The 22,235-nt window shown below is 38.1% G+C and overlaps 3 protein-coding genes across 3 annotated transcripts; 2 read left to right on the top strand and 1 right to left on the bottom strand.

Annotated features, from left to right (window-relative positions):
- Positions 1-240: 240 nt before the first annotated feature.
- Positions 241-2,166, bottom strand: LOC110449558 (uncharacterized protein K02A2.6-like). The gene has a single exon (XM_021496506.1). The coding sequence runs from the start codon at positions 2,164-2,166 to the stop codon at positions 241-243; it is 1,926 nt and encodes a 641-aa protein (XP_021352181.1).
- A 6,044-nt stretch (positions 2,167-8,210) lies between these two features.
- On the top strand, positions 8,211-18,438 carry LOC110449569 (igLON family member 5-like). Its single transcript, XM_021496519.1, has 5 exons — positions 8,211-8,260; positions 11,210-11,512; positions 11,986-12,231; positions 12,779-13,069; positions 17,446-18,438. Exons 2-5 carry the CDS (start codon positions 11,248-11,250, stop codon positions 18,054-18,056), a joined length of 1,413 nt encoding a protein of 470 aa, XP_021352194.1. The 5' UTR covers positions 8,211-8,260; positions 11,210-11,247; the 3' UTR covers positions 18,057-18,438.
- On the top strand, positions 18,437-19,915 carry LOC110449557 (glutenin, low molecular weight subunit-like; the record flags this gene model as incomplete). Its single annotated transcript, XM_021496505.1, has 1 exon — positions 18,437-19,915. A coding segment is annotated over one exon (741 nt), but the record flags the coding sequence as incomplete, so codon positions are not given.
- Between the last annotated feature and the right edge of the window lie 2,320 nt (positions 19,916-22,235).

Genomic DNA, 22,235 nt, shown 5'->3' with positions numbered 1-22,235 from the left:
CGGTTGTAACCGAAGTCCCCATCGTTCTATCCGCAACGGTGGTTTGGTTTTCTCCCATATACGTTCAAGGGGTTTATGATCCGTGATCACTGTGAAGTGTGACAAACCTCTCAAGTACATATCAAAGTGTTCGCATGCCCAGAGAACAGCTAACGCTTCACNTCGCTGAATACAACACCGAATAATGTAATGCTGTCTTTCCTGAATTCGCACTTTCTCCCATTTAGAGTCAAACCAGAGTTACTTCTGAAGCACCTGTCTAAGAACTGCATCGTGTTCCACTCTCGATCGACCGAATATCAAAATGTCATCAGAAATGTTCTTTGCACCGTCGATGCCTTGTATAACTTGTCTGATAGTCTCTTGGAATACCTCAGACGCGGAAGATATACCGAAGTTTAAACGTTTGTACTGGTATATTCCGACGTGTGTGCTGAAAGTAGTTATGTACCTTGATTTTGGGTCGAGTTCCAGCTGGTGATACCCACTACGTAAATCGAGCTTACTGAATACAGTGGCGCCGTTTAGATCATGTATAAGCTCATCCATGGTAGGTAAGACATGGCGTTCACGCTGAATAGCCTTGTTAGCTTCTCGCATATCCACACATAGCCGAATTTCGTCCGGGTCCTTTTTTGGCGGTGTGACTATCGGGGAAATCCAGGGTGTTGGTGTACCCTCCACCTTTTCTATGATGTCACCCTCAACTAACTTGTCAATCTCCTTCTTGACTTTGTCCCGGAGATGAAATGGTGTACGACGATGTCGTTGAGCGACCGGCTGTATTTTGGGGTCAATGTGTAATTTCACCAGTGTCCCTCTCAATTTCCCAATACCTTTGAAGATTCCAGGGAACTCTGTCTCCACTTGTTTATCAACATCCTCTGCGATTTCACTCACAACATGGATCAGTGACAGATTACGGGCTGATGGATACCCTAGGATGGATCCGTACCTATGTCCCTTCACAACATAGAATGTCAAAGTGTCAAACTGTTTGTTCGTTTCTACACCAAGATCACACTTTCCCAGGACTGATAACGGTTTACCACCACCGTACGGTATCAGCCTGTTACTAGCACGGGTGATAGGCGGCCTACCCATACACTCGTATGCTGTTTCGTCAAGTATATTGACTGAGGAACCGCTGTCTAACAATACTCTCAGTGGTCTGTTGTTCACTTTTAGAGTGAAGTTGGGAGCCTCGTTTACAAATCTCACCTGTTCGGAATTTGTCAAAGTCTCCTTTATTCCATAACAGTAACGGTCATCGTCGTCCGTCTCGCCATCTTGGTATCGGGCATCATAACTAACCGATTGACCATGGCCAGTGTCCTGTTGAACAGCTTTCACATTTCGATTCTGGCCCTTGTGAGTAGGCTTGTTGACACGGGATCGACACATTTTCATATAGTGGTTACTTTTACCACATGAATGACAAGTCTGGCCTTTAGGGGGACAGTCTCCATGGTGAGGGCATGATCCTCCACATTTCATACACTTTTTATCGGACTCACCTTGTTTGGATGTACCACGCTTGAAGTTGGACGATCTGTGTTGTTTTCTTTTAAACGGTTTGTGTTCGGACTGTGCACGACCAACCGCGTTAACACTCGCACTTTGGTCCCGTTCCATTGCTGTGGCTTGGACATCGGATAACTCTAGTGTTCTACCGAGTATTATAATTCCATTTAAGTCTTTGTCAGGCTCGCGGAGTGCCCTTCTCCGGAGTCTGTTGGACTTACAGTGCTGGATGACCTGTGACAGAATCTCCTTATTCGTGTCTGCAAATCCACAATCCTTCGCTAGTCGTCGTAATTCGGTGACATACTCGTCAAGAGTTTGCGATTCTGACTGTTTATAGCTTCTGAAGGTGTATAATTCCATTTGTTGATTTTTCTTGGGTTTGAAGTATGTCGTGAGCACCTGTTTGGTGGCTCCATATGACGGCTCGGTTTCTCCTTTTTCGGCCTCATATATGTCATACACACGTTCACCTGCATAGTGAAGCAGGAGTGTTCTTTTTCTATCATTTTCATCCTCGTCCGTAATGTCCAGAGCCACGAGCAGATTCTCTAAACGCCCTATCCACCGATCCCATCTTGGGCCAGCGTTACTTTTGTCGCTTTCGGTATCGAACGAAGGAAATATTGGTAGGGATGTCATTCTGATCCCGTCCTCGTCGCCAAAATGTAGTGTTTATGTGTTGATGGCATGCCTAATGCCATCATTAACTACGGCTTAACATTCAGACTCAACAAACACCATCTTGTTCCATGTGCATGGTTTTAATAATACTTCCGGTTGGTCCATATTACAGAATAGCAATCCAGTGGGTAATATTACGGAATGGTACAAAGTAGCGGACTGGATATTACAAATATCTTCTGTATAAGAAGTTCTGAAATTGTCGAGGGTTTTATTGGTTTTTGTTTTAAGCGATACAGGGACAGAGATAATAAAATCATCTTTCGATTTGTGAAAAGAAACTGTATGGATACTCCCTTTTACACAAGAAAACAACAAACTGGTCAAAGACTGCATAAGGACTCCGAGATTGCCCGTCTCTGCAATATGCAGCAGCAATAATAGAAATTATTTTAACAAATTTTAATCTATTGATCTACCATAGGGATTCAGGAAAGATAATACAAGAAGAGAATATCGAAGTGTCAACAAATCATAATCAATAAAAACTAGGGCAAACCATTGTAACCTGGACTAGCATCGTTGATGTCAAGAATGGAACAAACACAATATATACACTATATACATAAGTTTATAACACTATTTATACACACACATATATATACTTATTGTACAACTGTCTCACATCTATCATACACATACACATTCATATATGCAGATTGAACAAAATACAAATAATAGGGTACTGCACAACAGCTCTAGACAGCTTAATTGATCCTGGGGGTAACATCTTTGACAGTTCATCTTGCTTACACAGGACTACGTCAATACATGTATACAGTTGCCCGCATAGGCCATCTTTTAAATAGCTGCCCATATAGGACTGGTCACTATGGTTACTTGTGTATGCTATAGTTCACCAATGTCTATCTGCCCTCACACCATATATACCATATATACAACTATCAAGAATTAATACAATCCGTATCAAGCTTATACTCATAAAACTTGCTAAATCAACTGCACTCAAGTTAGACTCAAAGTAATTACCAAAAGATACCTGTGTCATTTGCCGATGAAATTGAACAGATTAACATCGTCTGTGCGTATGAATACATATTTTCAGGTTTTGCTAAGGGAGATAACTATTTCCATATTTAAAGAGGTATGGCGGAAAACTGCCCGTATTTCCCTAAGTCGGCATTTATGAAAACGGGGAAAAAAATAAGGAGTAAAACATTTCGGGTAACAAAAATGCATACAAAAGATACAAAACCAATTGAATATGAATTTTTAAACTGCTGAGAAATAAGGTATTGCTAATATGATACTGCAAATATAGCCATATACACGATATCTATGAGAGTGATGGGGTTTCCCGGACTTAAAAAATACTTTCAACACTTTCCCATCCGAGGTCCAACTTTTGAATAAACTATTTGTGACCGTGATGTAATTTCCAAAAACAAATCGTACAACGGAAAAGTGGTCCTCCTTTGGGAAAGTGCTCAAAATAATGAAAAACGAGGGTGATCAAGTTTCTCTAAACTGCGACCGGTGTTTCTCGGGTTAAATAAGTTTGTAATTGCCGATATCTATATGTTCTATGTAGCCGAATGTGTAACGCAGTTTACTTGCGACTAGAAAATAAACGGTGCAGGTTCGAATCCTCCTTCAGTTATATATTTTTTTTTTAAATATTTAGACATGTGACCAGTTTCCTTAATAAGGCAATAATGTTTTTTTTAAAATCGATGGACAATTTTGTTTTCATTTTAATACCATACCTATTGATTTATCAGTTGTGTTAGTAATAATTTCTTTACTATTTAGTGCGACATACTTCTATCGAAGCATATCAACAAATCCCTGTACACGTGTACAGTACAGCTATGTAGGTAACACTATTTTTAATGAAATTTGTGAATTGTTTTACCCTCCAACTGGCAATAGTAATTATATCAAGTGCTTAAACACCAACAAATAATGCCGAAATACCAAATATGTGGTCTGTTTACAATAATCTATTCTTAGATACGGGATTCCGATATTGCTACCTGTATAAAAATACCTGAGGACGCATCATAACAGTGCACGATTGGACGTAACATAGCTTTGGGGAAATAGGCATAACAACCCGCCATATCTCTTTACATTTTTATTGAAGCAACACAAGAAATTGATTAAGCAACCAAAAACAATCAATCAGCAAAATATTATCAGATGTTGCTAGCGGTAGAGACAATTCATGTACTGCCCTAGAAATTATCCATCCCATCCAACTACCCATTCTGCCTCTTGTGTCGGTGTCAACCCCCGGTACATCCATGTGGTCACGTCATATATGAAATGCAGTCGAACAGCCAACTGCCATGTCAAATTGTTTCGTCCATTCAATTACTGAAGCTTCAAATTCAAGAAGATATATAACCTCGAAATTTAGCGACTCTCATGATCAACTTCGAGCTAGTAAAAAGATAGCTATAATAGACTCGCAGCTGAGCCTGCGCACCGCGTCTAGACATTATTCTTTCGCAATGACGTGTCAGAAAATTGAACTGTTCAATACGTAGACTTGCACAAGCCCCAAATCAGCACAAGCCCCAAATCAGGAACAAAATGTCAGAATGTACTTTTATTAATTAAAGTTCAGCACTAGTGACAACTATCTAGATTCATAGTATCTAAGCAATACCTGACAATGGCTTCAAATGGCATATTTTGGCAGGTTTAGTGACATATATAAAAGCGCTACAAGCTTCTGCTTTTGATAACTGGAAGTGTACAAGCCTTACCGGTGAAGCGGTTCGGGAACACCCCCAGACTTTTGACCCCATATAAATCCGCCATCACATATTAAAATCAACTAAAACATTATTTCAAACTTAAAATATATGTAGATTTCATTCAATTAAAAAATGTCGACACATATAAAACACTTGACGATTGTGGCTGATTAAGTTGTGTGAGTCCTTAAAACCGGATCCACATAAAATCGTTATTATTATAGATATGATAAATAATTACAAAATTGATTATGCAATGTAGAACAAAATTATATACTGACAATAATTGAATTTATACTGAATCTATAGAAAATGTGGTTGATACTGTTGACATATACTAAAGGTATATAAGCTATTGTTGGGACTGTGGCAACTATGATGAAAGAAAAGATTTACATGTATACCCATGAAAGAGTACAAAGCCAGGTGTTCAGGAAGGGTAAGCGTCTTCTGCTTCATCGGTGAAACCCACCATGTAAATTTAAGTCGAAACGAAGTAATGTCACGTCCTCACAACGAGAACCCGATTAGTTACAACAAACCACAAGGCATTCTAATGAGTATACAAACAATATCATTTGCGACATGTACAAATGTAAACACCGTAGATGGGGGAGCAGAGATGTTGCTATCGAGAAAGGGCAAGTTCACGGTAGGAAAGTGAAATCCTTCCGTTTATCATACAGCTTAAAAGTCTGCCGTCCCTTTTGGTCATGTCGCAAGTGAAGATTGCAATAAGCGGCTGAAGTTGAAGAGTCTGTGGTATCCTTGATTTCAAGCACTGGAGGGTATATAGGAACGATGTGGTCAATGGATTTCTTGTTATTCATAAACAGTTCATCGTCGATATATATCTTAATTTGAAATTGAAGTGTTTTTTTGTCATGTCGCAAGTATTATCTAATCAGACACGTGGTTATAAAGATGAGGTACAATAATACAATGTATGATTAGTTCACGATGACCTTCACTCTGTGTAAAATGTCAATACATCACAAAACGTTTACAAAATTGCTCATACCAGATATTTTGAGTGCATTGCACGATATTTTGGTTCTCTATGACTTTCTCTTCCTGTACATGTACATCACCATATTTAGTGGCAGTTGAGAAAGCATAAAGTTGAAATTCCCAGACAAATATGCGCGGGAGATTGGTGATGTGATATGTCGAGGTCCGAAATATGGACTTGGTAAAAAAGCTAGGTGTCTGTGAGATTTCTGAAATATTGCCTGAACCTTTCCGGGGTCTAATGACTAGGGTGAGTGGCATTGATCGGGGGCAGATTTGCACCAATACTACGTAACGGGGTTGAATAGGATCGTGCTGATTTCTCTCCCTCGTAATATCGGTGTATCGCAATCTGCATTCACCATATAGTCAAAGGTGACCAGTGCTAAAAAATATCTCAAAAACCTGACAGAGACCACTTATAGAGTGGAAGTTTAGGTGATACATGTACACCCGTTACAATATTTAGTGTCATCTATTCTATCAAAACTTTGACGAGATTTGTGTCTCCAATGTCAATATGGGCGGGGCAGTTTACCCTAACCGACCCAGTTTCTCCAAATGTCACGGATAATTTATGGACAAAAGGAGGGAGTAAATTGCTGTCTGTTTTCATAAGTGTCACTGCGTTTTGTAATAAGTTTCATAAGATGTAAACAACACGGAGGGAAACGATACAATAATGCACAGTTCGTGAAATATACTAACACACTTACTATAGAGTATCAGCCAATGAGGAGGGGCGATGAGTTACAAATGAAAACGAATTTGAATGAGAAATGGCAAACCAAAGTGTTCCCGTTTATAAAATTATCAACTGTATGCAATAAATAGCACTAAATGTTTTGACATTTTGGTGCTAATCAATAACAAATAATGGATCAATAGCTTCTTTGAGTAGATCTTCATATCTGCCTTGTTAGTTATGTCAAGTTCGCGATACTTACGTAATGTATGCTTCCCGTTGATCGGTAGGAATTGGCTATCATATATTGGGGAAGAACTATTGAGAACAGAAAGATAACTCCTGGTAACTGATACAACCGGCGTTTTGTTAATTCGTGCGCACGGTTTGGTAACTCGTGCGCACGGTTTAGTAATCCGTGCACACGGTTTGTTAATTCGTGCGCACGGTTAAGTAATCCGTGCGCACGGTTTGGTAACTTGTGCGCACGGTTTCATAATCCGTGCGAACGGTTTGTTAATTCGTGCGCACGGTTTAGTAATCCGTGCACACGGTTTGGTAACTCGTGCGCACGGTTTCGTAATCCGTGTGCACGGTTTGTTAATTCGTGCGCACGGTTTAGTAATCCGTTCGCACGGTTTGGTAATCCGTGCGCACAGTTTGGCAACTCGTGCGCACGGATAAGTAAATGTTTTACCATGTCCCTTCGGGGGCTCCGTAGTACGTCCACTTGGGGAGAATTCAATATTTCTATTTGTATATATTCTTTGAAACCATACAACCTTGGCCAAAATTGTTCTTTAAATGTACAGTGACTTATAATTTCTCTCTAAAAATATACAGACACATGATACACATTTTTTCCCCCATCAATTGTTTTTTTATCTGTTGACATAGATCGTAATGTCAAATGTCCCGCAGTATCCAGACAACAAAAAACAAAGCGCATAGACTGTACAACTAAACTGACCTTTAGTTGCCGAAGGAAAGGTAAGATACTACCTATCGTATTTAGTTATTTTAAACGTTACGTTATTTATGATATTTTGTCACCGAAGTCTTCTCAGATAGACGTTATTTCCTATCATTGATTGACGATAGTGAGGAAACAGTTACTAATGTCTTCCTTTGTCTGATTTCACTTCAGTTCGGAAGCTACTACGAGTACATGAAGGAAACCTTGGATTCCACTTTAAGAACATTTGGAGTCCATTATGCATTAATAGAACCTTCACTGAAACGGAATATAAAAGAATGATAAAAAGGTACTCAGGAAAATTGATACGCATATCGTTAAAAGATTAACTCGAAATATTGTTTTAACAAGACTCATTATTTTTTGTGAAATCTTTCGGTTTATTTTTGTCTCCATTAATATTTCGAATTAACAAATATTGATTACAATAGTATGAAAACATTATTGATATTAAAGTGCATTGTGTCTTGTGTGCATTTCGTTGAATAAAATGATACTGATTAAATCTTTTTCGTTTATCAATTGATTTGTTACCTAATACACCTTAATAAGGGTATTTTCTTTCACCTTCTAGAAACAGACCAACAAACGTTGATACTACTACCACCTATCAGTACAGAGACGACTGTTCTCAAACTAGACTAAGCCGTCCAGGTAAACTTAATGCTATACTACACCTACAAATGTATGAAGAACCAGCTACGTATCAAACGCCTTTTTTCTTTTTTTCTTTTTTGCCCTTTTGTTTTTGCCAAAGAGTTTTTCTTCCGCCAATGAGACATATGTATGTTTTATCCTATTTAAACATATGCTATATTGTATCGAAACAAACCTCCACCAATTAACACAGAATGTAGGAAAGACATCCTCCACTGCTACCTAGTGGTAAAATGGTACCCTGTTCTATTATGTTACCGTTTTTGATGATGTTACTAACTGGTAAACCCTATATGGTATATAAGGCGAAATAGTAAATAGTAAAGTCTTTCCTATACTGCTACCGCCTGGTAGAAAGGATGTCTTGCCAATTCTGTTGCATAAGTAATTTCTATAATGTTACATGTACACTGACCCAACCGAACTCCCTTCCCCTAATTTAGAAATTGATTCAAGTATGTAGAAAGCCATGTTTATCCCCTCACCTATACTGTTACATCTGGTAAACAGGAAGATTTCCCTTTCGCAATTTTGCTGTGCCGCGACACCCCGTTTTTCTCAAAGTTTTTTTTACACTTTGCCTGCTCGTGGATAACACAACTACGTTTGTAAATTAATCTCCGTTATCTAGAGTTTGTATCTATCAATTCGACTGTGTTCACATTATCACGATGCAATCTTCTCCAAGATCTCAGACATAAAATGTAGATTTAACACTAGGCGGTCGTTCTTCAGTCCTTCATTCATCATTCTTGTCCATTACAGGCTTCTTTAGCAATAATGATCTAACATGTTCCGTCTTCAAACGCACTGGGAATTTTGCCTCAGCTAATGATTTTTTCATGACTGGGTTAATCAAAGGACGTAGTGCTTCAAGATATTGCTTTAGTAGGTTTGTGGGAAGCGTCCTAAGATTGTTGGTGAGAGCTTTGTCAATGGTTTCCATCAAATTTAACGTCAGCAGTCATGATCGGGACATCATTGTTAGCATAAGAGTTCACGTCGCCACTAGTTTACCTTATCATGCTGATTTTATTCAGAAAGCAATCACTGAATTTGTTTGCACAAGTGTTTTTCAGAAGGACAGCTTGGTAAGATGATTTCACCTTTATGATCCATAAAGTTTTAACTACTTATGGTCCTTGTCATGTTCTGGAATTCTCTCCACTGATGTGCCTTCTTGGATTGAATGAGAAGTGAGCTAACTTGTAAATCCAATGAAAGCCCACACTTTTTCGGTAAAATCACAAAACAAAAAGAAAGGTTCATCCTATCTGATACTTTTCGCTAGACATCTCTATACGAAATTAAGTACGAGAATCCTTCCATTTTGTAAAACGGAAAAATTATCCGAAGACTTTTCATGTGTGTCTTACCTTTGCTTGAACACTACTCACCAAATCAGTTAAAACACTCGCCATAATGCATACATTTGATCTGATGATATCCAAAAAATTTGCCCAAAGCGTCAAGACCGAGTCGAGAGTGCCATGAATATTTGCGTATGTCTCCGTTGAGCATTGACTGATCACAAAAGGCTTGACGCTGGCCAGGTTCAGACACTAACAATAACATTACATTTCTGAAAAGGATGATATGGCAGTTGAGCAATGTTATGCTATTACATAGGCTCATGACCAGATTTCTTATACAAACAATAGTATATATTTTTTTAGTATATATTCAATTATTTCACGTGAAAATATATACATTATTTAAAGGATCTTACACGAGTTTCCATTTCATATGAGATTTATGAAACGAGTCTAAGAAATTTTCAATTTAGCGAGCCTCTGGCGAGCTAAAATGAAACATTCGTGACGAGTTTCATACATTTCATATGAAATGGAAACGAGTGTCAGGTCCTTTTTATCACATAATCGAGATTTGTGGCATTTACTCGTGTAAAACGACAATTTGCATTCAACTTTGAAACGTAAAAAGACGCCACTTTGACTACATTGCGTAAGTCTGTGACGTCATGTATTTGTTTGTCATTGGCGTGACGTCACAATTGAATCAATTGAAACTTACAACCAATCACAGGGTTGATAGGTCATATTACATTGGTTAATACGCCAAACACATTACATTGGTTTATTCACTGGATAACACAGTACATTATGTGATAAAATGTGTTTTTATACATGGTGTAGTCTACGGTAGAATCCTAGAACAGATAAAAATGACTGACATATTCTGTAATATCAATCGTAATAAACCACGTTCCGAATGTTCCAGCTTTTCGGTGGTTACAGTTGTATCACCGATAAGAACGTCATAATGACCGATGACGTTGTACGCAACCTTTATCAGTTGTATCATAGATAAGGACGTCATAATGACCGATGATGTTGTACACAACCTTTATCAGTTGTTGCTGGGTGTGGCCACAATTTGGTCCCTAGAAAATAAAATGGGTCATCAAATCTTGGCCATGGCACTGACATTTTTAAAAATCAAATAAGAAAAAAAACAATCTCTAAGAATGTAATAACGGAATTTGTGCACTCGAGATTTCTAAAATTATGAAGTGACATGTTTTCTTAGGTTGGAGAGATCACATTAAATGTTTTGACTGGGATTTTCTAAAAAGGGGGCAAATTGCCCTGAAAATTTTACAAATCCTTTTGTGTGCACTGTCGTTATAACTGCTTTGTTTATATATATAGTATATGTTTATATATAGGAAATGACAAAAGAGTTTCTTAATACTGCCCTCGTACTTTCACCCATTTTAAATTCCCTGATGAACCTCTAAAGAGGTAAAAGTAGGAGTAGGACTAGGATGATTTTTGTCTTTGTTTCTATCTTTGAATACTCTCTACTACTGTACCTGGTCGGGTGGGAGTGCTCCCGTCCGCCATTTTGAGATGCAGAGATACCTTGGAGAATTTATAAACTTATTAATATTTTTGTTCATTTAGTTATTGTTTTTCGATTTAGACGAACCTCCACAAAATATTTCCATCGCCACCAGTTGCATGGATGAATGCGTTGAACATGAGAACATTACACTAACCTGTTCAGTTGTCGATGGCATACAATGGTCGGTCATTATATTGGAGACACAGGGAACGGATCTGAATACCACTGCTAACTGGACACATACGTATAATGCGCAGCTAAATGTTAGCGGAAGCGTCAGCCTAACCTTGTCACGTGATGATGACAACAAAATATTCACGTGCCGTGTCGAAAACCAAAATGACAGCATTGGTCAGCAGAACTTTACACTGAGAGTATTGTGTAAGCTTTTCTTTTCTTGTAAAATTAAACTTTAGAATAGTATGTTTCGATAGATGTCTTTTTTCTGTTTAGTCTTTAGTCTTTAATTTCTTAAATCAATTAACTGATATGAAGACAATCATTTTCTTTTTATTAAATGCTTCTAGAGGTAAACAGAAACAGACACCAATATTTTCTCACATAAGAGTTAATTTTGTTATGTCAACTAAACTAAAATGCTGGAAATATCGGTAAACAAGTATGAAATGATACTTTAATAGAAGGTTAACGTTTCGTTTCCCACGTGTAAAAGTGGAGTCATGATATTTGTTTTAATATCCTCCTAATCATTTGAATAATGAGGATTTCACACAACAAAGGATGGCATGACATTTTAAAATGTTCACTTTCAATAATAAATTGCAGTTCACTTTCTATGATCAATTGCGGTGATATAAAGGAATATGGGTGATACATTTTATAAATCATTTCAGATCGGCCTATTGTGGATGTTCCAAATAATGTTGAAGTCAACGAAACAGATGAGGTTATAATACAGTGTAACGTGTCGTCAAATACCCAAACAGGTGTGACATGGTCGGGACCAAATGGCAATGAGCTATCAACAGGAACGACCTTGAACATCAGTGATATAGGGCGTGCTGCCATTGGTAATTACACGTGCAGAGCTGAGAACGACATTGGCAACGATTTCGTCACATCTAGGATATTTATAAACGGTAATGTCAAAAGAAGAAGCAAAAAAAAAAAAAAAATGTGCAAGGTTCATGAGTGTTTACTTATAAAGTTTGTGTGTTTTGATATTCATAAAGTTACTGTTACTCTTTTTAATTTTGCGAATAATTATTTTCCAGATGGTGCTTTAACTAATAGTTTTCTATGTACTTAACGCGTGAATAAGTGGTCCTCAAAATCAATTAGTCCTACAGCATCGCTTTATAAACAAGAATTGCTGGATTTAAAACGTCACAGTTGAAGATTTCTTAGTCGCTATAAAGATGATCTCAAAATACTCTTGGATTGCAAATAAAGTAGTATGCATTGTGTTTATCAGTTGGTTCGAACTGTTCGACATTGACCAGTAACAACACAGAGAGGCATGCCCAAAGTGACGTATTTGTCAACAAGTAAAACACATGTACACCTGTACAAATGTTGTCTAGGTTTTNGTTAGGACTGTTTGTTATGATAGGATTAAAGACTTCACCGTGACCCTGTATGACCTTGTAGTATAAANAATAGTCTCGAAATGTTTATATTTTGTAGCACCTCCGAAAATGTGTCTTTATCTACATGGATTCACAGACCAACACCAAACTGTAACAATGAGATGTGCGGCCTCTGGAATCCCGACTCCGAATATCACCTGGTTTAAAGACTCTAAACGTATCAACTCAAATTCTTCCAAACACAGCCTTACATCTATGATCAGCCCTGCCAACCCGTACCTAGTGTTAAGCACACTGACAGTCTCTGATGTGGGAGAGGGTGACGTTGTGGGACACACATGTAGCATTGAAAACAAACACGGAAACATTCAGAAAACGTTCAGAATTCGTGAGTAATATATTCTATCACTTATTGCATATATGATTTTGTCATGGATAGTATAATTTCCTTCCAGCATCTGAAAATATGACTTCCTTTCAAAGCTAATAAACAGCTATTGGCATTCTCCTTTCTTATTTCTGGCATTAAGATTACCATATGACCTTGTAAGACCTTATTAATTTGGTTGGTTGACCATGACTTTTGTAAGAACTAGCTACTGTACGTCGATGGACCATTAAGACTACAATTAGTGACTCTGTGTGACTTCATGTCGTTATTTGGCATATAAAACCAACGTTACACTGTGTGACCTTGCTGTGTAAATGGGCCGTTACGACTACGTACCATGTGACGTTGATTGGCCGTTCTTGTATTGCTAAGACTAACGTGAGACCTTGTATGACCTGGTTGTGTTAATTGGTTGTTTATATTACCGTACAGTATATACCGGATATTTGGGATGCAACGATATATCGTGCGACGATATTATTCAATTATAGCCTTTATAAATCCAAGTATCGACCGAAGTTAAAGGCTACACTTGTTTTATTATTTTCAAAAGATTCATGTAAGCAATCTAAAAAAAAAAAAAAAAAAAAAAAAAAAAAAAAAAAAATCGGAAGCGGGACGGTGCATTGTTTGGAGACACGTCATAATTATATTTTTAGAAACTCCCAGTCCTTCAACGAAAATCACGCGCTCCAAGTCAATATCGGTTTTATCGGTGGACACGTGAAGCACTCCTGGCCAATTCTTTGTCGGGAATAATATGAAAAAATAATAAATCTGTTCCAACATGGCGAGTGACACCTCCAGGTCGGCATGCATGTTGAAGTGTGTGAAATGTTTAAGTCATGCCCATTGGGACAAAGTCTTCTTCCTGTTGTAATATTGCCACTTTGCTTCTACTGTAAATATAAATATCAAATGTTACATATCGTATCGTCATGTCAATGTATCGTTGTAGCTCTACCGGATATCAACGAGCCTTCAATACAAAATGCTCCTTGTACCTTCTATTACCTGGAGATATTAATGAAACTTTAAGACTATCGTATAATCGTGCTACCCTGTATGGCCTTGTAGTGATAATAGGCATTTAAACCTGCAGAGTGCCCGTTGAATGACCTGTTTAATGAAAGGCTGTAAAGACTACCGTGTGACCCTGTATGACCTTGTAGTATACATCGGCGTTTAGGGCTACAGTGTGCCAATTTTAGAACATGGTTGTATATAAATGTTGTCAGGACTACACCGTGACCCTGTATGACCTCTTACTATAAATGGACGATAACGACTACAGTGTGCCCATTTAAGGACTTGGTTGTAATGAACGGCTGTAAAGATTACACTGTGCCCCTGTATGACCTTGTAGTATAAATGAACGATTACGACTACCGTGTGCCCATTTTAGGACTGTTTGTAATGAAAGGATTAAAGACTTCACCGTGACCCTGTATGACCTTGTAGTATAAATGGACGATCACGGCTACAGTGTGCCCATTTTAGGACTTAGTTGTAATGAAAGGCTGTAAAGACTACCGTGTGACCCTATTTGACCATTATCTGTTAGAAGGACGTGATTAACACTGTGTGAACATTATGGCTTGAATGAGCTGACAGGTTACAATTGTATATAGACGTCCATCTGGCCTTATATGACATTGTTATGTTAATTGTCAATTAAGAATACATTGTGACCATGACCTTGTAGTATAAATGGACGATTCCGAATACAGTGAGCTTATTTTAGGACTTTTTTTAATGAAAGGATTAAAGACTACACTGTGACCCTGGATGACCTTGTAGTAAAAATGAACGAGTACGACTACAGTGTGCCCATTTTAGGGCTTTTTTGTATAGAAAGGCTGTAAAGACTACCGTGTGACCCTGTTTGACCATTATCTGTTAGAAGGACGTGATTAACACTGTGTGAACATTATGGCTTGAATGAGCTGACAGGTTACAATTGTATATAGACGTCCATCTGGCCTTATATGACATTGTTATGTTAATTGTCAATTAAGAATACATTGTGACCATGACCTTGTAGTATAAATGGACGACTACGAATACAGTGAGCTTATTTTAGGACGTTTTGTAATGAAAGGATTAAAGACTATACTGTGACCCTGTATGACCTTGTAGTATAAACAGACAATAACGACTACAGTGTTCCCATTTTAGGACTTGGTTGTAATGAAAGGCCGTAAAGACTACACTGTGACCCTGTATAACCTTGTAGTAAAAATGAACGACTACGACTACAGTGTGCCCATTTCAGGACTGTTTGTAATGAAAGGATTAAAGACTATACTGTGACCCTGTATGACCTTGTAGTAAAAGTGAACGATTACGACTACAGTGTGCCCAATTTAGGACTTGGTTGTAATGAAAGGCTGCAAAGACTACACTGTGACCCTGTATGACCTTGTAGTCTAAATGGACGATTACGACTACAGTGTGCCCGTTTTAGGACTTTGTTGTATTGAAAGGCTGTAAAGACTACCGTGTGACCCTGTTTGACCATTATCTGTTAGAAGGACGTGATTAACACTGTGTGAACATTATGGCTTGAATGAGCTGACAGGTTACAATTGTATATAGACGTCCATCTGGCCTTATATGACATTGTTATGTTAATTGTCAATTAAGAATACATTGTGACCATGACCTTGTAGTATAAATGGACGATTACGAATACAGTGTGCCCATTTAAGGACTTGGTTGTAATGAACGGCTGTAAAGATTACACTGTGACTCTATAGGACCTTGTAGTAAAAATGAACGATTACGACTCCAGTGTGCCCATTTTAGGACTTTTTGTAATGAAGGGATTAAAGACTACACTGTGACCCTGGATGACCTTGTAGTAAAAATGAACGATTACGACTACAGTGTTCCCATTTTAGGACTTGGTTGTAAAGAAAGGCTGTAAAGACTACACTGTGACCCTGTATGACCTGGTAGTATAAATGGACGATTACGAGTACAGTGAGCCCATTTTAGGACATGGTTGAATTTAAATGTTGTCAAGACTACACCGTGACCCTGTATTACCTTGTAGTATAAATGGACGATTACGCCTACAGTGTGCCCATTTTAGGACTTAGTTGTAATGAAAGGCTGTAAAGACTACCGTGTGACCCTATTTGACCATTATCTGTTAGAAGGACGTGATTAACACTGTGTGAACATTATGGCTTGAATGAGCTGACAGGTTACAATTGTATATAGACGTCCATCTGGCCTTATATGACATTGTTATGTTAATTGTCAATTAAGAATACATTGTGACCATGACCTTGTAGTATAAATGGACGATCACGACTACAGTGTGCCCATTTTAGGGCTTGGTTGTAATGAAAGGCTGTAAAGACTACCGTGTGACCCTATTTGACCATTATCTGTTAGAAGGACGTGATTAACACTGTGTGAACATTATGGCTTGAATGAGCTGACAGGTTACAATTGTATATAGACGTCCATCTGGCCTTATATGACATTGTTATGTTAATTGTCAATTAAGAATACATTGTGACCATGACCTTGTAGTATAAATGGACGATCACGGCTACAGTGTGCCCATTTTAGGACTTGGTCGTAATGAAAGGCTGTAAAGACTACACTGTGACCCTGTATGACCTCGTAGTAAAAATGAACGATTACGACTACAGTGTGCCCATTTTAGGACTTTTTTGTATTGAAAGGCTGTAAAGACTACCGTGTGACCCTGTTTGACCATTATCTGTTAGAAGGACGTGATTAACACTGTGTGAACATTATGGCTTGAATGAGCTGACAGGTTACAATTGTATATAGACGTCCATGTGGCCTTATATGACATTGTTATGTTAATTGTCAATTAAGAATACATTGTGACCACATACAACGTGTTGGTGCCGTGAAACCACGCATGCCTGATCCTGTCGTGTTTATGAGTTAATAAGACCACTATGTGACCTTGTACAACCGTGTCACGTGTATTGGCCAATCAGACTACTCATACGTGACCCTGTATGACCTTGATGTATCGGTAGGCCTTATATATTACAATTAGCCTATGGATTTTACACGCCAACTGAATCTATAAAACAATATGTCTATGTATATTGGTTATATCTACGTGTTCGGTTATCATTTGTGTAAGTGAAACAAGACATACAGACTTGTTGGGGTGATATCCTCAAATAGTATCCCGAGTTCACGTGTAGTAGAAAACTTGAAGGTAATTGTTCCGAAATTCTTAACAAGCTCTCTTTTGAAGGTAAGTCTATTTTAAGGTTTGATATCAAACGATGTTGCCATCAGTTGGTATACATGTATGATGTGAGATGCTTTGGAATATTTCTGTCTCTAATGCAACATGTTTATTGTTACAGGTCGGAAGTTAAACTGTAGATGTCGAAGACGTTACTTAAAGAATCGTGTTCCCGTAAATTACACGCAGGATGAGTTACAACAAGAAATGGAAAAAACAAGAGAAGAGCTGATAGTGAAAAACCCAACACAAAAAATTATGAAAAGAATATGTGCCAACGACAAACGTACAGCTGCAAAATATATTGGGGTGCTAGGCGTTGTTGTCATCGCTGGCGCACTCATATTGATCATTGGATTAGACCTTCATGGATATTTTTATAACATCAAGGCAAACGTTAAACCCAAGAAAAAAAAGAAGAACCAGAGCAAGAAAACAAATCTTGAGAAACAGAGAAACTCTTGTTCTGATGACAACCAGATCTTGAGATCTAATAAAATTGCACCGGTACCATACATCTTGAATCAATGCAATAAAAACAAACAGTCCTCTGAATCCCAGAACAATGAAATAACATCAGCATCGTGGGACAACCAGCAACCGACTTCATCACAGGACAACCAACAACCGACTTCATCACGGAGCAACAAACAACAACCTTCATCACGGAGCAACAAACAACCACCTTCATCACGGAGCAACAAACAATCACCTTCATCACGACACAACTAACAACAACCTTCATCACGGAGCAACTAACAACAACCTTCATCACGGAGCAACTAACAACAACCTTCATCACGGAGCAACAAACAATCACCTTTATCACGGAGCAACAAACAATCACCTTTATCACAATACAACTAACAACCGATTTCATTACAAGACAACCACGACCAACTTCATCACAAGACAACCAACAACCATGTTGATCATAATACAACCACCAACCATGTTCATCACAAGACAACCAACAACCGACTTAATCACAAGACAATCAGCAATTATTTGTATCACAGGACAATCAACAACCGACTTCATCACGGAGCAACCAACAACAACCTTTATCACGACACAACCAACAACCACCTTCATCACAAGACAACTAACAATTGACTTCATCACAAGACAACGAACAATCACGTTCATCACAAGACAGCCAACAACCATGTCCATCACAAGTCGGCCAAACATCACATTCATCACAAGACAACCACCGAAAACCTTCATCACAAGACAACGAACGATCACGTTCATCACAAGACAACCAACAATCACCTTCAACACAAGACAACAAAATATCACCTTCATCACAATACAACGAACAATCACCTTCATCACAAGACAACCAACAATCACCTTCAACACAAGGCAACGAAAAATCACGTTCATCACAAGACAACCAACAAAAACCTTCATCACAAGACAACCAAAAACTACCTTCATCGCAAGACAACCAACAATTACATTCATCACAAGACAACAAACAACAACCTTCATCACAAGACAACCAACAACCGATTTCATCACAACACAATCAACGACCACCTTCATCACAAGACAACCAACAACCACGTTCACCACAGGACAATCAACAACCACGTTCATCAGAAGACAACAAACAACCTCTTTCATCACGGGAAAATCAACAACCACCTTCATCAAAAGACAACCAACACCCAACTTCATCACATGACAACCAAAAATCACGTTCATCACAAGACAACCAACAATCATCTTCATCACAAGACATCCAACAACCACGTTCACCAAGGGACAACCAACAATCACGTTCATCACAAGACAACCAACACCCACCTTCAACATCTGACAACCTGCAACATCGTTTATAACAAAACTATCAAAACCCGACTTCATCACGGAAAAACCAAGAACCACCTTCATCTCACGACAACCAACACCCACATTCATCACATGACAACCAGTAACAACCTTCATCACAAGACAACCAACAACCGACTTAATCCCTGGAAAATCAACAACCACCTTCATCGCAAGACAACCAACAACTGACATCATAACAAGACAAACAACAACAACAACCTTCATCACAAGACAAAGAACAACCGACATCATCACAAGACAACCAACAACCACCTTTATCAAAAGACAACAAACAACCACCTTTATTACGAGGCACCCAACAACCATATATAGCATTAAAGGACAGCCAACAACTACTGTATCTATGTTACAGGGCAACAGACAACCATCTTAATCACATCACAGGGCAACAGACAACCATCTTAATCACATCACAGGGCAACAAACAACCATCTTAATCACACCACAGGGCAACAGACAACCATCTTAATCACATCACAGGGCAACCAACAACCATTTTAATCACATCACAGGGCAACCAACAACCATCTTAATCACATCACAGGGCAACAGACAACCATCTTAATCACATCACAAGGCAACCAACAACCATCTTAATAACATCACAGCGCAACCAACAACCATGTACATTTCAGGGCAGCCAATTACACACATCTAGATCACAGGGCAACTAACCACCAGATTGTGATATTATACAATTGTTTCATGGCTATTTGGGGAACAGTCAAAACTATCATCCCGGGGTAGGGGGAAGCCCTGTGGAACTGTTTGCCCGGGGCATTACCAAATAGATATTTATGTATCAATGCTGAGGTCAAATAAATGCTTGAACGGGGCTCTCAAGGGGAGATTTCTGAGCATCGAATTCGCGCCGGGTAACAGTTCCCTCTGACCGAGAAAACAGTTTTGACTGTTTCACCCCTACAGCCGAAATTGGACAAAAAAACAGAAACAGTCAAAAAAAAAGTGTGGGGGGGAGGGGTACTATTCGGTACATACAATAATTATTTACATTCTTACGTAAAGGATAACATTTGTGTAAGTAAATCTTACAAAAAATAGCAGAACACGGTAGAGTTGCGTTCAGTAGCCCATCAAAAATTGAGTACAGCCTCGTTTTCAAGCATTACATCATTATAATCTGAAATTGATTATTACTCTACTAATTCCTGTTTTCTGATACCGTAATTATTTTATAATAAATAATAAATTTAAGAGTTTCCGTTAACGCCATATACATTGTATTTACATTTCGACTGCAACCTACTATATGTCTGAGTACATGTTTGAAAGCAAAACATCTCGTGACGTAACACGTGGTTTACTTTTGACGTCATATATTAACCTTGTTAAATGAGAGTCTTATCGCTTCGCTTCGGGTTACATGGAGAATGCCCCTGCGTCAAACGACCAAATGACTACGGTTAACTATTGGTGCCATTTTTTTTTATTAAAAAAGGCTGTTACGCCAATGTCGTTTAAAGAACGACGCATATACAAGACGAAGTAAATTAATTAATTATTTAAGAACGGATAAATAAATGTGAACAATTGATCTTTAATAAAAATGTAAAATTATTGATTGAACGGCGTTTATTTAATTTGCAAGCCGGTATGAAAATTTAAAAAACCGCCGTTCAATCCCTATACATGTATATGGCATAATCTATACCTTCACACGTGCGTGATGTGTACATATATATAAAGTATTCAACGGTAAAGCACTTAATATCTATGTATACCGGAGTATTCTTTTAAATGTTTGTATTGCTTTTGTTTGTACACGAGAACGTCTAAACCTTTCGTTAAATCACAGCCTTTTCACTTGTACGTAAAACGGCTTATTTTCTTAATCACTACATATCCACGTGTTCTTGTGACCCTCTGAACTTTGACAATTTTGTATCACAGCAAATACTAGTTTACATGTACATGTGTAACCTTTTAAATTCTTCACAGCATACACATGTATACTAGCCCTCTCTAAAGTTTAGGACACATAAATGTGTATATCAAATACCGTAAATTTCACCTCGTCTAACACACGTGTATATCGAACTATTTAAATTACGACACACGTGTATTTCAAAACTTCTAAGTTGTCCCGCGACATAAATAAATGAATATCAAACCAAAACACAACCATGACATAAACACGAGAGAGTCAAACAATCCAATTTCGTACAACAACCTCGTACAGTGTACCTATCAAAGTCTTTCTATTATACCACGTCCTGTATACACGTACTGTGTTTCTATTACACCCTCTCAGTTATACCACGTCCTGTATACGCGTACAGTGAATCTATCAAACTCTCTCAATTAAACCATGTCCTGTAAACACGTACAGTGTACAGTGTATCTATTAAACCCTCTCAGTTATACCACTTCATGTATACACATACAGTGTACATTGTATTTAATAAACCCTCTCAGTTATACCACGTCCTGTATACACGTTCAGTGTACACTGTATTCATTAAACCATCTCAGTTATACCATGTCCTGTATACACGTACAGTATACAATGTATACATTAAACCCTCTCAGTTATACCGCGTCCTGTATACACGTACAATGTACAGTGATCTATTAAACCCTCTCAGTTATACCACGTCCTGTATACACGTACAGTGTACAGTGTATTTATTAAACCCTCTCAGTTATACCACGTCCTGTATACACATACAGTGTACAGTGTATTTATTAAACCCTCTACGTTATACCACGTCCTGTATACACGTACAATGTACAGTGTATATATTAAACCTTCTCAGTTATACCATGTCCTGTATACACGTACAGTGTACAGTGTATCTATTAAACCCTCTCAGTTATACCATGTCCTGTATACACATACAGTGTACAGTGTATTTATTAAACCCTCTCAGTTATACCATGTCCTGTATACACGTACAGTGTACAGTGTATCTATTAAACCCTCTCAGTTATACCACGTCCTGTATACACGTTCAGTGTACAATGTATTCACTAAGCCCTCTCAGTTATACCATGTCCTGTATACACGTACAGTGTACATTGTAT

The sequence above is a fragment of the Mizuhopecten yessoensis genome, unplaced genomic scaffold (assembly GCF_002113885.1).
Source record: "Mizuhopecten yessoensis strain PY_sf001 unplaced genomic scaffold, ASM211388v2 scaffold4631, whole genome shotgun sequence".
Lineage (NCBI taxonomy): Eukaryota > Metazoa > Mollusca > Bivalvia > Pectinida > Pectinidae > Mizuhopecten > Mizuhopecten yessoensis.
This window is presented reverse-complemented; position numbering and strand designations above follow the sequence as displayed.